We start from the raw sequence: 18,210 nt of genomic DNA, 5'->3' as shown, positions 1-18,210 counted from the left end.
GCTAGCGTCGCCATTAGCGCACCGCTAAATTTAGCGGGAGGCGTGGGCAGTGGCGTCCAACCCACTAAGTGCCCTCCTAAGGCGCTAACGGGTGGCGCAGCCCACTGAATTTCTAGGCCTTGATCTCTCTGTTGAGAATTATCTATTATAAGGCATTGTGTGAAAGGATATAAAGGTATGTGTGAAACAGTCGATGGGTAAGTAACCAGCTATCGCCAAATTAGAACTTTTCAATGCATGGAATCTATTGTGGAAGTAGCACTTGGGGGTTAATAACAAGGCGAAGATTCATCAGCTCACTATTTGTAATGAAATCATAAACACATGTAAAACAAACACGTTTATGGTTTCTTCCCTTGGGTTTAATTATTCCATTTCTTTAGCAGAATGTCAGAACTTTATTTAGCAAACTATCACAATTTTAACTTCGTACTTTTCTTGGTGTGTTTTTACATAGATATATTGAAAAAAACGGATACATAAAATACAAAGGAAAGAAGAAAAACAGAGCGAGTCAGTAGTCTGATCATGACCTGAAAACACTTTGGGCATGCAATTCCTCCTGTGAATATTAATTATAGTGAAAAAATTGGCATGAGTTTTCCTGTTTTATACTCGTGCTGACTTTTTTGCCAAAATTATTGACAGAAAGAATTTCACTGCTTAGAATTGGTGGGTGGATATGTAAATGTTTGCTTACACTTCAGTTGCCTATGGAAGCACAACACACTAAGGTTTAAACATGTCAAAACTTTAACTTTTGTGTATTGTGATCTTTGTCCTTAAATTACGTTAATACAAAGATGACAGAAGCTTTGCTAGCGACAGGTTGTGGAGCTTTGAATTCGCTCAGGGTTGTACCTGTGATACTCTTGAGGTCCTGGAGTGTAACCAGGTTGGAGCAGATGTGTTGGTGTCTGTAGATGGATTCTGACAAGAGGAAGTGCAGGTTATGCAGCGGCATGGTGGACACTAGAGGCAGCATCCCATCCTGGTGAGGGATCTGCACAGAAATGTGGATTCTGAACAAAATAAATGGAAAAGAAATCCATAAATGTGAATTCCATTGTTTATTATCTGAATAACAAAAATGACATTTCACAATATTGAAAAGAATTTTATTCAATGAAGGTACTGGGTAGTACTTCACTGTAACTGACAATCTTGGCATGATATAACCACTATTGCTTGCTTGCTCTTTCTTTTCTCCTGCTCTTCAACCTTCATGGTGTCCTGCACTGTAGACCTTTGCACGTCACCTAGGCTATTCCTTTAATAACTAGTGGATCTCCTATGGCTTTGCCCACGGAAAGTCAAGACAAAGCAAATTTCCCTTAGAGTACATTAGTGATGCTGTAGGTACAGGTACAAGGATCTGCAGCTTCTGAAGTTTATGAAGCTCCATCAGTGTAGAAGTGCGCAGCTACAGGTCACAGATAAGGAGTGATGCCCAATAAGGAGTGCATGATACATATTTTTTGACTTCAATAGAAAGGAAAATAAGGTGTGTTGTATATTGTGCGGCCAATCCACTACCAACAGTTTTCTGCCATCACTGAAAGTGAAAATGACCCTCGGGGAATCAAGACCGAGTTTAGTCTTCAGGTGAAATAGCATTAGAGGCTGGGCCATAATTGGATCAGGGGAACCAAGCGTAATTCAGTCCCAATTTTAAAGTCATACACTGTCCTATTTTTAAATAGTTCCACTATAAATTCCTATGCCCTATGTCCACATTTCTAATGGAAATTGCCTATGTAAACTTGTCACACTGCAGAGGCAGTTTCCATTAGAAATGTGGACAAAGGAATTTATAATGGAAAAGATGGCAGGCAGTTCTTGCAGATACAAAATGTGTAATATATTAGTTAGCCTTCTATGGTTCTGCTAATACAGTACTTAAATTGATTTGAAAATCGACTACTGAACTAGCTGATGAAGCAAGATGACAGGTATCTATATACGCTGTAATGCTGAAATGTGCTGCATACCATTCAATCATATTGTTACTTAGTCACAGCTCTATTAGTAATGCTAATCTCCAATATTATGCACTTACTTTAGCTCTTTTTAGGATAGGATGCATTTCTGACATCCTGTACATCAGCCAAACATTATTTGAAATATTTCAGAAAACACTCACTTATACCCAACTATCTGCAGGAGTAGGGCTCCTCTCCCTTCGTACAAAAATGGTATGACCATCAACAAAAAACTCTGTTCCAGCAGTGAAATCATTTGTTTCATTACATGACTCCCTTTTCACTCTTTAATTAACATTAAAGCTGAGAGACATTCGCAGTAATTAAAAGATGAGGACAGTGGGTGATCTAATTAAAGAATGACTTCGCTGCTGGAGTTTAGTTACCCTCGAAGTGCTGAAGGACAGATACACAGGCACTGCTGTTTTTCTATCTGTAAGGGCTTACGCTATTATAGTGTATGATCTTCCCCATATGAAGAGGTTTAAAATCTACTAATTATAATAAACAAACTGAATAACAACAAAGCCACTACTCTACATTTTGAATGCTGCCCTGAATCCGAGCTCTCCCCTTTTTCTTATCGACTGCTGTTCCCTTTGCCTGGCGATACATTCTACCATATTTTCCACCCTTGTCTTGTAGTAGTGCCCTCAACTTGTCCCCTTACTCCTCTGGCACCTTCTCCTCCTTTCATCACCTAACTCTCTCCCACCCCTTCCACTGTTCCTTCAAAGTCTACCTTCTCATCTACCATCATTAAGTGGTCTGGCAATTTAGCTGCAATCTCCTCTCTCCTCAGTGAATCCTCATCCTTGGTGATTTCAGTTTTCACCTAAATTCATCTAGCCCACTCCCCTCTAATTCCTCTCCTCACTCAATCTCATTCTCCAAATAAACTCCCCCACCCACAGCCATCCCCTTGTCCTAGTCATCTCAACAGGTCTTGCCACATCCAAGGTTTCTATCTTTGATCACTTCCTCATTAGTGTGCCTGTATCAAACCACTGCTATCATCCATGCACCCCTGGAAAATGCTATCCCCAGCCCCCTTTTCAACACCTTCTCAAACTCCCAAATTTCTTTGCTCTGGCTCTCTACCTGCCTCGACACAGCTGTTGCACTCGCCCTGTCCAACAGCATCTTTGCTTTTGTTTTCATGACTTTGTCCCCTCCAATTCCTTCATCGTCTCCCACCCCCACATTTCTGGTACAATTTCCACCTCTGCCCCCTTTATTCTGAGTGCACCTGGTGGTCAGCTCTGAATCTGGATCAATCATTTAAAGCAATACCACATTTCATGCTCCAAATCGCCCCAGTACTACAAGATTATCCTGGAGATTAAGGATAATCTCAGGCTCCTCTTTCGGATGATAAATTGCTTCCTCTGCTCCCCTCCAAATTTTCCTCCAACATCAAATAATGGAAGCTTATGGATTTCTTCATCTCAAAGATTGAGACCATACCTCAGCCATCTCCTCCCCTGCCCTGAGATACCCCAAGCATCTCTCATACTCTTGCCCCAACTCCATAACACTCTACAATTTGAGCTCAAGAAGCCATTACTGAAGGAGTACTGTATTGTTGAAGCTGGAGTCCTTTGGATGTGACGTTAAACCAAGGTCCCATCTGCCACTTCCTGTGGTTCAGGTGGATATTATAGATGCTATGACATGATTCAAAGAAGAGCACTATTACAAACAGATTAACTAGTCATCTAGTTCTGCGCAAATTGTTTGCCATGTTTGTCTACATAAGAAAAATGACTACATTTCAAAAGTAATCCATTTGCTGTAAAGCACTTTGGGTTGTTTCTGTTTGATGTTAAAGGCACTATATTAATGCAAGTTATTAATGTAATTTCTAGGCTTACACATATAGATAACATATGAACTGTGTCCTGCTGGAAATAAAAGCATTAAAAATTCTACATAAGAGAACATATTTTATGAACACGCGCTCCTGATGTGATGGTTTCTAGCACATATTGTGAATTCAGACACATGTTGATTAAGAACACAAAACTCTTGCGGGGCCCACTGACCTCCCCACGCAGTCACTATATACACTGCCAGTGCGCAAAGCTCCGTGCCAGGAGCATGTATCTGTAAAATATACATTTAATAATTAAGCCCCTACAATGATAATGAGAATGATACATGAACTTAATGAACAACCTAAAATTGTTAAAATCTACATTTGAGTAATTTATACACAGGTCGATTCCTTGATCTGATGCTTCCAGCAATGGGGTTGCACTCAATGAGACTGCATTTTGGGAAATCACGGCGCCATTTCAATGGATGGAAAATCATGGTCTGGGGGACCATGAGTTCTCAAGATGCGCTCCCCGAGAGTGCTACTTCCAACTGGAGATGCCGGGATATGGAATCATTCTTATAGAGTAGTAGCTGGGCTGATACACCCCTCAGCCTGATCCATAGAAAACTATGAGTGATGCAATGGGAGATCCACTTGTATTAAATAAAATATAGCCAATAACACAATCTCATAGAGTAAGATAATAATTCCAAATTTCACTGTCATGGTTTGACACTATCTGAATGCACTGATTATATTACAGCTTAGTAGCATACTCCTGTCCAATTGTTGCTCACTGAATAACACAAAACACTACTGGAAATTCCCAATTAGGAGTACTTCCACAGTTTATTATGATGTGTTTTTTCCCTTTCCTAATTTCCTTCTGTTTTTTCTCTGGCAGCTCATGCTGAAGATTGTTTCCACAGGCGGGGTAAATGACCTCTGGTAGCTCAGTCAGCAGCCATTCTTCATGCTTCCTTAGAGAAGGGTCATCGACCTGAAACGTTAACTCTGATTCTCTTGCCACAGATGCTGCCTGACCTGCTGAGTATTTCCAGCATTTTCTGTTTTTATTTCAGATTTCCAGCATCCGCAGTATTTTGCTTTTGTATTGGGAGGTTATTTGACTGTAAAAGAATCACTGTTGAGGCCGATCCTACCCTCACTCGATATTTACACATCCACACAGGGGTCACTGGATGATGACCAGGAGTGGAAAAGGTGCTCGATTTCTTCCTTCCCCAGACTGGGGACTTGTAATGAAATCTGTTTGTCTTGCCTGTATTCGTTCTTGCCTGTATTTGTTTTGCACTCATGTATATTACCCTCCCCCACATGGTGTATAGTTTCACTTCCTCTTTCCTGACTAACCTGGAAGGTTCCAGGTCTTGGCTCTTGGCTCCGCCCCTGACTTCTCTTACATAAAGATCCCAGGATCTGTATGACTCATTCCTGCGAGCCAGTCAGTGTGTTGAGATGTTAGCTCTGATCTTAGTGATTAAAAGCCAACTTGTTAAAGTCTATAACTTCTAGTTTTGTGGTTATTGAAGGCACATCAATTTTAATCACTAAAGAATACTAGGATGGATCGACTCCTAAAACCAGAGTGTCTGGACTTGGATCCATATTCTGCTGAAGCATCAAATCAATTTGGACACTGGCTCAAATGCTTCGAACTCTTCGCGAGGGCCTCATCTGCTAGCGAGGTAGATAAACTGAGTCTACTGACTACTCGCGTTAATCATCGGATTTATTTGTTCATCCGGGACGCCACCTCTTACATGGAGGCCATCACTATCCTGAAGGCCCAATACCAGAGGCCAGTAAACGAAGTGTACGCCAGACATCTGCTGGCTACACGCAGGCAGCGACCTGAGGAATCAATGGACGATTTCTTACAGGGCCTAAAGGACTTGGTCTGGGACTGTACTGCAAGGCCGTGACGGCCAACGTGTACTCTGACGAATTGGTCCGCGATGCCTTCATCACGGGCCTCAAATCGAATTATATCCGGCAGAGACTGCTGGAGAAGGAGGTCCTGGACTTAAAAAAGGCAGTGGCCACTGCGCGATCGCTGGACGTGGCCCAGAAAAACTCTGACTCTTATTCTTCCGGCCATGCGGCCCTCACTGCCTCGTGCGCGCCGAGCGGGCCGCCATCTTGGAATCAGCCATCTTCCCCATCCAGGTCTCAGACCAGCTCTACACCGCCGGAGTCCCCACACAGAAGTTCACCCAGGAGTCCTACTACAGCGGCCATGTCTCGAGGCCCGAAATGCTACTTCTGCGGCCAGGCCAAGCACCCCAGACAACGATGCCCAGCGAAAGACGCTACATGCTTCAAATGTAAGAAAAAGGGGCATTTTAGCAAAGTCTGCAGGGGGAATCCGATTTCCAACTCCGTCACTGCCTCATGCGTGCCGTGCGGGCCGCCATCTTGGGATCCGCCATCTTTTCCCGACTCAACGGCCGCCCAGGGCCCAACAGTGGCTTCGATCACGGTGGATCAATCCAGGCCACACCCGTTGACAAAATCCATGATGGACATACAGGTAAACGGGAATTTAACGAAATGTCTAATTGACTGTGGGAGTACCGAGAGTTTTATCCACCCTAGCCTGGTACGGCAGCACTCATTAACGGTAACCCCTACACGGAGCAGAATTGCTATGGCTGCTAAGCCCCACACTTCGGACATTTTGGGCTACTGTGTGGTAACACTGACTGTAAAAGGCACGGACTACAAGGATTTTAAACTCCTCGTGATGCCAGAACTCTGTGTTAATGTAATCTTGGGCCTGGACTTCCAGTGCCACCACGAAAGTGTCACGCTAGCATATGGCGAGTCCCAGCCGCCACTCACAGTCTGTGGCCGATCAACCTTAAAAATCAGCCCGCCCTCTTTATTCGCTAATCTCGCTCCGAACTGTAGGCCCATAGCAACCAAAAGTAGACGGTACAGTCTGGAAGACAGACACTTTATCAAGGCGGAAGTGGACAGACTCCTGCGGGAAGGCATTATTGAATGCAGTACCAGTCCGTGGCGTGCCCAAGTAGTCATAGTTAAAAATAGCGAAAAGAAACGGATGGTAATTGACTACAGCCAGACTGTTAATATTTATACCCAGCTGGACGCCTACCCTTTACCCCGCATATCAGAAATGGTCAACCAGATCGCGCAATACCGAGTCTTCTCAACTATCGACCTCAAATCCGCGTATCACCAGCTCCCCATTAGAACGGAGGACCGCCCATACACTGCCTTTGAGGCGAACGGACGCCTCTACCATTTTCTCAGAGTGCCCTTCGGGGTAACAAATGGGGTCTCGGTCTTCCAACGTGAGATGGACCGCATGGTTGACGAGAATAAACTACAAGCTACCTACCCCTATCTGGACAATGTCACTATCTGCGGGCACAACCAGCAAGACCACGATCTAAATCTTGCGAGATTTTTAAAAACTGCCCTAAAGCTGAATCTAACCTACAACGAAGACAAATGTGTCTTCAACACAACCCGTCTCTGTATCCTCGGCTGTGTGGTGGAAGATGGGGTAATTGGACCGGACCCTGACCGATTACGCCCCCTAAAGGAACTGCCCCTGCCACACAATCCCAAAGCTTTAAAAAGGTGCCTGGGATTTTTTTCGTATTATGCCCAATGGGTGCCCAATTACTCTGATAAGGCCCGACCCCTCATTAAATCGACGTCCTTCCCACTATCAGCTGAAGCTCGGGAGGCTTTCACCAGTATCAAACAGGGCATTGAAAGGGCTGCACTGTGTGCAGTGGACGAAAGCATTCCCTTTCAAGTCAAAAGCGATGCGTCAGACTTTGCTTTAGCGTGCGACCCTCAATCAGGCTGGGAGACCTGTGGCCTTCTTCTCCCGAACCCTTCAGGGACCTGAAATCAGACACTCTTCTGTCGAGAAGGAGGCACAGGCTATAGTGGAGGCAGTGCGGCACTGGAGACACTACCTAGCCGGCAAACGTTTCACCCTGCTCACCGACCAGCGGTTGGTGGCTTTCATGTTTAATAACAAACAAAGGGGGAAAATCAAGAATGACAAAATACTCAGGTGGAGGATCGAACTATCCACGTTCGACTATGATATTATGTACAGGCCGGGAGCCCTTAATGAACCCCCAGACGCCCTATCACGGGGAATGTGTGCCAGCATTCATACGGACAAATTACAGGGTCTCCACAACGACCTCTGTCACCCAGGGGTCACCCGACTATACCATTTTATAAAGTCCCGCAATCTGCCCCACTCCATCGAGGAGGTCAGGGCAATGACCAGAGCCTGCCGCATCTGTGCGGAATGCAAGCCTCGTTTCTACAGGCCTGACCGTGCACACCTTATCAAAGCCACACGGCCATTCGAGCGCCTAAGTCTGGACTTCAAGGGACCCCTTCCCTCTGCCGACCGTAACGTATACTTCCTCAATATCATTGATGAATATTCCCGCTTCCCCTTCGCCATTCCCTGCCCAGACATGACCAGTGCCACGGTCATCAAGTGTCTCGGTAATCTATTCTGCATGTTTGGCATGCCGAACTACATACACAGCGATAGGGGAACGTCATTTATGAGTGACGAACTGCGCCAGTTCTTGCTCTCAAAGGGGATAGCCACTAGCAGAACCAGTAGCTACAACCCCCGGGGTAATGGGCAAGTGGAAAGGGAGAATGCTACTGTTTGGAAGGCTGTCACGTTAGCCTTAAAGTCAAAAGGCCTTCCGACCTCCCGCTGGCAGGAAGTCCTCCCAGACGTGCTCCACTCCATAAGGTCTCTGTTATGTACAGCCACTAACGCTACCCCTCACGAAAAGATGTTCGTTTTCCCCCGGAAATCGACCTCGGGCATATCTCTACCCGCGTGGCTGACGTCTCCGGGGACAGTACTATTGCGGAAGCACGCGAGAGGTCATAAAACGGACCCCCTTGTGGAAAAGGTACAGCTCCTCCATGCAAACCCTCAGTACGCCTATATCGAATACTCTGACGGGCGAGAGGACACTGTTTCCATAAAAGACCTCGCTCCCTCGGGGAGCGGAGAGAACGATGAGAGACTACCCGAGGAAGACCTACACCAAAAAGAGACAGGACGCCCAGAGGTATCAATACCCAACTTTAACCTGGAGGACACTGCAGATAACCTGGAAGATACTGCGGAGGCCCGGACAGCGGAGGAACCAGAATCCACTCCCCTAGAGGCACCCCAACCGGCTTTGCGACGATCACTGAGAACCACAAAACCTCCTGACAGACTCACTTATACCAACTTTTAAGAAACATCACCCCGATGGACTAAATCTAAAGAAGGGGTGAATGTAATGAAATCTGTTTGTCTTGCCTGTATTCGTTCTTGCCTGTATTCGTTTTGCACTCATGTATATTACCCTCCCCCACACGGTGTATAGTTTCACTTCCTCTTTCCTGACTAACCTGGAAGGTTCCAGGTCTTGGCTCGTGGCTCCGCCCCTGACTTCTCTTACATAAAGATCCCAGGATCTGTATGACTCATTCCTGCGAGCCAGTCAGTGTGTTGAGATGTTAGCTCTGATCTTAGTGATTAAAAGCCAACTTGTTAAAGTCTATAACTTCTAGTTTTGTGGTTATTGAAGGCACATCAGGACTGTAACATTCTTACAGCCGCTGAGAACAGCTATCGCAGCACAGAACGGATAAGGAAGCTGAAACATTCCTGAGCTGTAAGGTTCAGTACCACATTATAAGGAGAATGGAAACACTGAGGAGCTATAACACCTTTCAAGTAAATCAATTAGATGTTGAAACTAAAATTTACTGCAACACAGAAGTATTCAGTTGAAACAGAAAATACAGCTGATGATATTTGAGAATATTTTATGAATAAATATTGTAACAATATTTATGTATTCATGTTAATATGGCCTATGATGATTATGTCAACATGTTATAAAGGCCTGGAGTGTGACATCATGATGTTAATGACCTTTTTTCTTTACAGTACCTGTTGGGATGCTCCTTGTGCTTGACATCTAAGTACTTCAGAGTCGCAATGAAGGACTGAGCCTGGAATCCCCTTGCTGTCCCAGCCACTACAGGTGTGTGACATATAGAACTGTCCGTTCCTATGGTGATGATATTGCTCCTCAGCAGTGTCCCAACATGGCCAGCCTTGTCAACGGCCTTAGCAACACAACGGACATGGAAACGACGGCTGAAGTAGATACTGTCTAGGACCTATGGCAAGAGGACAAGATTATAGGAAGTCATTAATTTTCTAGAAAGGTACTAGCAAGTTTTAGGAACAGCATCAAAAACATTTTTGACACAATGGGCAAAATCCTATTACATTTGCTTCAAGACAAGAGTTCAATTTTGAGGCATAATTGCATCTGTATTATGTTGCGCTACAAAGGGAAGTGTAGGGGCACAGAATGACTTAATGTATAATAGGGAGCACCAAACGAATTAGATTTATTTTAAGGGAGTAATGCAATGATCAATGCATAGTATCTAATCCATAGATCACTACACACACATGGCCAGACGGAAGGGTACAAATGGCTTTTCTTCGCAAATTTGAACATTTTTTTCTATCTTGCCATGTGACTGACATGAAAGTATTCAGATCTAAGTAGGTACAAAGTCACAAACATTCCACTCACCCAGATAATTAATTCACAGGAAAACTATGCGCTACGAGCGCGGTTTGCACTCGAGAAACACATTTAGAAAGAAACATTTCAGATATTAAGGGGAATACTTGATCTGCTTTATGAATAAAGAAATAAAGAAGTTAAAGGAGTGTTAGAAACTTTGGAGTGAGAAATGGCTCTGTAGCGCATCAAGTCCACTTCTTCCAACAGACCAAATAGCATATGTACAATTAACAACTCTCCCAAATTTATTTCATCTCACAACATCCGAGGAAACAAAACTCTAGAATTTCTTCACCCTCCCTTCACTAGCCTCAGAGAAATGATTAAAAACTCCACTGTGCCAATCAAGTGTTACAATCTGTATCATTCAGCCCTGACTGGGTACATTCAATAGATGGCATTCTGATGGTGCCAAAAGGCCTGGAGCTAGAATGGTACAAAGACTATTTGATCATCTATCCCTATACAGTACTTATAGACTTCAATCCTTTTCATAATCAGACATCCGTTCAACTATTTTTAAGCTTTAATTAGGACTGCATTAATTACCTTTGATGATAGGCTATTCTACCTATCCACGAGACTGGGGAAAACATCCTTCTAATGTCTGGTTTTGCTTGAGGCCTGCTAATTTTACAATAATTTCCTTTAATCTGTGACTGGAGTTTAAGTTAAATATCTTTCCTATATCCACATTATCTATGTCTTTCAATGCTTTGTTTCTTTTTATAATTCCCCCCCGCCATGTTGGCAGCCTCTCCGTATCCTGTTCAGCCCCAACCCAGAGAACAGACGAGGTTTTCCCACAACCTCCATCATAGAATGGAATCATAGAATGGTTACAGCACGGAAGGAGGCCATTCAGCCCGTCGAACCCGTGCCGGCTCTCTGCAAGAACACTTCAGCTAGTCCCACTCCCCTGTCCTTTCTCCGTAGCCCTGCAAATTTCTTTCCTTCAGATACTTATCCAACTCCCTTTTGAAAGCCGTGATTGAGTCTGCCTCCACCACCCTTTCAGGCAGTGCATTCCAGATCCTACCCATTTGCTGCGTAAATTTTTTTTTTCTTGCATCGCCTTTGGTTCTTTTGCCAATCACCTTAAATCTGTGTCCTCTGGTTCTCGACCCTTCTGCCAATGGGAACAGTTTCTCTCTATCTATCTGTCCAGATCCTTCATGATTTTGAACACCTCTATCAAATCTCCTGTCAATCTTCTTGGCTCCAAGGAGAACAACCCCAGCTTCTCCAGTCTATCCACGTAACATCAATCCCACTTCATAGCTCTAAGTTCTATTGATTTTTTTTTGTACTCAGCTGTTGATGTCAATGTGGAAATGGAACTCTCAGGTGCTCTATGGTTGGGTATGGCACAGGCTAGTGAGCTTGAGAGCTCTCTCTATCCCAGCTCGAAAATGTGTCTTATAACAACACCAACAACAACAGCAACTTGTATTTATATAGCGCCTTTAACGTAGTAAAATATCCCAAGGCGCTTCACAGGAGTGTTATAAGAAAAAAGTTTGACACCGAGCCACAAAGAAGAAATTAGGGCAGATGACCAAAAGCTTGGTCAAACAGGTAGGTTTTAAGGAGTGTCTTAAAGGAGGAAAGAGAGGTGGAGAGGCTGAAAGGTTTAGGGAGGGAGTTCCAGAGCTTATGGCCTAGGCAACAGATCGCACGACCACCAAAGGTTGAGCGATTATAATCAAGGATGCTCAAGAAGGCAGAATTAGAGGAGCGCAGATATCTCAAGGGGTTGTGGGGCTGAAGGAGGTTACAGAGATAGGGAGGAGCGAGGCCATGGAGGGATTTGAAAACAAGGATGAGAATTTTGAAATCGAGGCGATGCTTAACCGAGAGCCAATGTAGGTCAGCGAGCACAGGGGTGATGGGTGAACGAGACCTGGTGCGAGTTAGGACATGGGCAGCCGAGTTTTGGATGACCTCAAGTTTACGGAGGGTAGAATGTGGGAGGCCAGCCAGGAGTGCATTGGAATAGTCAAGTCCAGAGGTAACAAAGGCATGGATGAGGGTTTCAGCAGCAGGTGAGCTGAGGCAGGGGTGGAGACGGGTAATGTTACGGAGGTGGAAATAGGCGGTCTTAGTTATGCTGCGGATATGTGGTCGGAAGAATATGTCAAGGAACCAACTAGAGATTAGGCCATCTTAGACTGGGTATTATGTAATGAGAAAGGATTAATTAGCAATCTTGTTGTGCGAGGCCCCTTGGGTCGGAGCGATCATAATATGATAGAATTCTTCATTAAGATGGAGAGTGAAGTAGTTGACTCAGAGACTAGGGCCCTGAATTTAAATAAAGGAAACTACGAGGGTATGAGGCATGAGTTGGGTAGGATTGATTGGGGAATGTCACTCAAAGGGTTCACGGTAGATAGGCAATGGCAAACATTCAAAGATCGCCTGGATGAACTACAGAATTTGTTCATCCCAGTTTGGCATAAAAATAAAAAAAAGGTGACTCAACCGTGGCTAACAGGGGAAATTAGGGATAGCATAAGATCCAAGGCGAGGACATATAAATTGGCCAGAAAAGCAGTAAACCTGAGGATTGGGAGCAGTTTAGGATTCAACAAGGGAGGACAAAGGGATTAATTAAGAGGGGGAAAATAGAGTATGAGAGTAAGCTTGCAGGGAACATAAAAACTAACTGTAAAAGCTTTTATAGATATGTGAAGAGAAAAAGATTGGTGAAGTCAAGCGTAGGTGCCTTGCAGTCAGAAACAGGGGAATTTATAATGGGGAACAAAGAAATGGCTGACCAGTTAAATACATACTTTGGTTCTGTCTTCACAAAGGAGGACACAAATAACCTCCCAGAGATGTCAGGGAACATAGGGTCTAATGAGAGGGAGGAACTGAAAGAAAGCAGTATTTGTAGGGGAATGGTGTTGGGGAAATTGACGGGATTGAAGGCCGATAAACCCCCAGGGCCTGATAATCGACATCCTAGGGTACTTAAGGAAGTGGCCCTAGAAATAGTAGATGCATTGCTGGTCATCTTCCAAAATTCGATAGACTCTGGAACAGTACCGATGGATTAGAGGGTAGCTAATGTTACCCCACTATTCAAAAAAGGTGGTAGAGAGAAAACGGGGAATTATAGGCCAGTAAGCCTGACATCGGTAGTGGGGAAAATGCTAGAGTCCATTATAAAAGATGTAATAGCAGAGCACTTGGAAAACAGTGACAGGATCAGACAAAGTCAACATGGATTTACAAAAGGTAAATCGTGCTTGACTAATCTACTGGAATATTTTGAGGATGTAACTGGTAAAATAGATAAGGGAGAACCAGTGGATATGGTGTATTTGGACTTTCAAAATGCTTTTGATAAGGTCCCGCATAAGAGATTAGCGTGTAAAATTAAGGCACATGGGATTGGGGGCAAGGTATTGACTTGGATAGAGAACTGGTTGGCAGACAGAAAGCAAAGAGTTGGAATAAACGGGTCTTTTTCCGAGTGGCAGGCAGTGAATAGTGGTGTACCGCAGGGTCGGTCCTAGGACCCCAGCTATTCACAATATATATTAATGATCTAGACGAGGGAACTAGGTGTAATATCTCCAAGTTTGCAGATGACACAAAGCTGGGTGGGCGTGTGTGCTGTGAGGAGGATGCCGAGAAACTCCAGTATGATTTGGACAGGTTGGGTGATTGGGCAGAAGCATGGCAGCTGCAATATAACGTGGATAAATGCGAGGTTATCCACTTTGGTGTCAAAAACAGGAAGGCAGATTATTATCTGAATGGCAATAGATTGGGAGAAGGGAAGTGCAACGAGACCTGGGTGTCCTTGTGCACCAGTCGCTGAAGGTAAGCATGCAGGTGCAGCAGGCAGTTAAGAAGGCAAATGGTATGTTGGCCTTTGTAGCGAGAGGGTTCGAGTACAGGAACAAGGTTGTCTTGCTGCAGTTGTACAGGGCCTTGGTGAGACCACATCTTGAGTATTGTGTGCAGTTTTGGTCGCCTTATCTGAGGAAGGATGTTCTTGCCATGGAGGGAGTGCAGCGAAGATTTACCAGGCTGATACCTGGGATGGCAGGAATGACGTATGAGGAGAGATTGGGTCGATTGGGCTTATACTCGCTGGAGTTTAGAAGAATGAGAGGGGATCTCATTGAAACTTATAAAATTCTACTAGGCAGACTAGATGCAGGAATGATGTTCCCGATGGCCGGGGAGTCCTGAACCAGGGGTCACAGTCTAAGGATAAGGGGTAAGCCATTTAGGACAGAGATGAGGAGGAATTTCTTCACCCAGAGAGTGGTGAACCTGTGGAATTCTCTACCACAGAAGGCAGTAGAGGCCAATTCATTAAATATACTCAAGAAGGAGTTAGATACATTTCTTAAGGCTAAAGGAATCAAGGGATATGGAGAGAAGGCAGGGACAGGGTGCTGAATTTGGATGATCAGCCATGATCTCATTGAAAGGCGGAGCAGGCTCGAGGGGCCGAATGGCCTACTCCTGCTCCTATCTTCTATGTTTCTATGGAAGCTCATGTCAGGGTCAAATATGACACCAAGGTTGCGAACAGTCTGGTTCAGCCTCAGACAGTTGCCAGGGAGAGGGATGGGGTCAGTGGCTAGGGAACGGAGTTTGTGGCGGGGCTCGAAGACAATGGCTTCGGTCTTCCCAATATTTAATTGGAGAAAATTTCTGCTCATCTAGTACTGGATGTCGGACAAGCAGTCTGACAATTTAGAGACCGTGGAGGGGTCGAGAGAAGTGGTAGTGAGGTAGAGCTGGGTGTCGTCAGTGTGCAAGTGTGCATGTGGAAACTGATGCTGTGTTTTTAGATGATGTCACCAATGGGCAGCATATAGATGAGAAATAGGAGGGGGCCAAGGGTAGATCCTTGGGGGACCCCAGTGGTAACGATGCAGGAGTGGGAAGAGAAGCCATTGCACGTGATTTTCTGGCTACGATTAGACAGATAAGAAAAGAACCTGGCGAGTGCAGTCCCACCCAGCTGGACGATGGAGAGGTGTTGGAGGAACCATGTCAAAAGCTGCAGGCAGGTCGAGAGGAGGGATAGTTAACATAAGAACGTAAGAAATAGGAGCAGGAGTAGGGCATTTGGCTCCTCGAGCCTGCTCTGCCATTCAATAAGATCCTGGCTGATCTTCTACCTCATCTCCACTTTCTTGCACTATCCCCATATCCCTTGGTTCCCTTAATATTCAAAAATCTATCGATCTCTGTCTTGAATATACTCAATGACTGAGCCTCCACAGCCCTCTGGGGTAGAGAATTCCAAAGATTCACCACCCTCTGAGTGAAGAAATATCTCATCTCAGTCCTAAATGGCTGACCCCTTATTCTGAGACTGTGACCCCTGGTTCTAGACTCCCCAGCCAGGGGAAACATCCTCCCTGCATCTACCCTGTCAAGCCCTGTAAGAATTTTGTATGTTTCAATGAGATCACCTCTCATTCTTCTAAACTCTCAAAAATATCGTTTACCTTTGTCACAGTCACTTTGATGAGGGCCATTTCGGTACTGTGGCAAGGATAGAAACCAGATTGGAGGGATTCAAACATGGAGTTCCGGGAATGATGGGCACGGATTTGGAAGGTGGTAACACATTCAAGGACTTTGGAGAGGAAAGGGAGGTTGGAGATGGGGCGGTAGTTTGCAAGGACAGTGGGGTCAAGGGTTGTTTTTTTGAGGGGAGGGTGACAATGACAGATTTGAAGGAGAGGGGGACAGTACCTGAGGAGAGCGAACCGTTAACAATGTCAGCTAACATGGGAGTCAGAAAAGGAAGTTGGGTGGTCAGTAGGTTAGTGGGAATAGGATAGAGGGAGCAGGAAGTGAGTCTCATGGACAAGATGAGCATGGAGAGGACAAGAGGGGAGATCGGAGAGAAAGTGGAGCAAGATGCAAGTTCAGGGTGAGTGCGGGGGAAAATTAGAGGAAGTTTGGCCTGGTGGACTAGGGGAAGGAAGGGAAGTGGCAGAGGCAGCTGATCGGATGGTCTTAATCTTAGAGACAAAGTCGTCCATGAGCTCCTCACACTTGTTGATGGAGGTGAGTGTGGAGGTGACAGGGGAGAGGGGTTTAAGAAGACAGTTAGGTAGCTGGGGGTTATCTTTACATTCCAGAATGATCTTGGAATAGTGAGCACTTTTGGCAGACAAGAGTAGGACCTGATAATGCTTTATGTTGTCCAGCCAGATCTGGCGATGAATGGCTAAACCAGTTGTCCGCAATGTCCATTCAAGTCATAGTCCCAAATTCAGAAGAGAACTGTCCCTACTGCATCAGCGTGAATTTTGGTGCCAGCTGTTACTGCAACTGGACCATGGGCTGTTAATCATTTTTAAAAAGCTTGAGAAGAGACAAGATCTATGGCATTAAAATACTGAAAGACAGTGTGGCAATCTTGTGCAGAGGGCTAGAGCACTGCCCTTTCACCTTTGTTACCTGGGTTCTAGTCCAATTGATACTGATGACATAAAAGGCTCCTTTCTCTGCTGGCTGTTTGGGTCCTGAGTGAAATCAATGTAACAGTCCCAACTCAGTTCCTATGGAATGGGGCTCCACAACATAAAGCTACTCAAATTAACCACATTTAATACTAAATTTGCAAGCTCAGTCAGAGAGTCCATGTTGCTGTTAGCTGCATAAAAATTAACACTGGTGCAATAGGGATTGTTCTTCTGAATTTGGGAATGATGATAGTTGTGCATTTGATACTTATTCACCGATTAGGAGATATTTAAAACAGTCACTACTATTGGTTGGAAAGCGATAAGGTGCTGGTCATGTAACACGATGGATAGCATTAAAGTGCTCCCAATACTTTTGAGATCTGTTCAAATGAAATAAAAATTTGAATGCATTTGGAAAACTTTGAATTAAATATCCACATATGCAAACATAATACTGTGGGAAACACAGCGTACCCGAATGACACTGGAGTACCTACTATGTACCTGACCTATATGTTCCTTAGTAGATTGTACATCATGAGTTTTTTTTTTAAAGGAATGCCGTTACTTGCTATTGCTGTGTATTTGTTTTCCCCTACCTAACAGATACAATTAATTTCAGTGATGTGTTAATGTAAATCAGTATTTTCACACTGAGACAGCAACGCTGTGGATTGCAGTATACTCTCAAACAAACTGCTACTTTTGCACTCTGCTCCATGTTGACAGTGAAGGCGCAGACCTTCCAGTTTTCTTCAGAATAAGTTTTGGCTACAGATGAGTTCTGCCCTTTTTATGACCATAATGTACCTGCTTACATCATTCTCCTCAATGTAATGCACTGTGAGGAATGACAGAGGGATCAGTGATAGGATTAATAGAAGAGAGTATCAAGATTTTAATATTTCCATTGGACTGTATTCAGCATTATGTTAATACAGTCTCCCATCACAGTGAAATATTGAAGGAGAGTGAGGCCAATGATGTCTTTCTGCCTAGGGGTGAAATTTCCCTTTCAATGAAAAATGGGAGAACGGCTGTTCCTCTCTAGAAATAATGATCTGTCAACAAAATTGCATTCTCTGAAATCACACTTTTTAAAGTTGCGCAATCCTGGAATCTCATTAGCAGGTCGGTAATTACAACGAAAACAGGCATTTTCCCAATTGTTGTTGGAACCCTACCACTTGGGTTCAAACAGGTGTTACTGTTTGTTTTTAAAAGTAATCGTTTAGCAGTGCCACCCAGTGGGAAAACATGGTAAATATAATGCAGCAGACTTTCTGTTATAG

General features: G+C 44.4%; 1 protein-coding gene across 1 annotated transcript in view; it reads right to left on the bottom strand.

Annotated features, from left to right (window-relative positions):
• fras1 (Fraser extracellular matrix complex subunit 1) overlaps nt 1–18,210 on the bottom strand; it is a 747,542-nt gene that overhangs the window by 31,357 nt on the left and 697,975 nt on the right. Inside the window, exons 63-64 of the mRNA XM_085963231.1 lie at nt 9,806–10,038; nt 862–1,022 (exon numbers count right to left, since the gene is read on the bottom strand). Coding sequence (XP_085819357.1) covers nt 862–1,022; nt 9,806–10,038 — 394 coding nt within the window. The remainder of the gene's footprint in view (nt 1–861; nt 1,023–9,805; nt 10,039–18,210) is intronic.

The sequence above is a fragment of the Somniosus microcephalus genome, chromosome 2, assembly GCF_052327205.1.
Source record: "Somniosus microcephalus isolate GS21.2 chromosome 2, FLI_Smic_1.0, whole genome shotgun sequence".
In the NCBI taxonomy this organism is placed as follows: domain Eukaryota; kingdom Metazoa; phylum Chordata; class Chondrichthyes; order Squaliformes; family Somniosidae; genus Somniosus; species Somniosus microcephalus.
The sequence above is the reverse complement of the archived record's forward strand: the minus strand, read 5'-3'. Positions and strand labels throughout refer to the sequence as shown.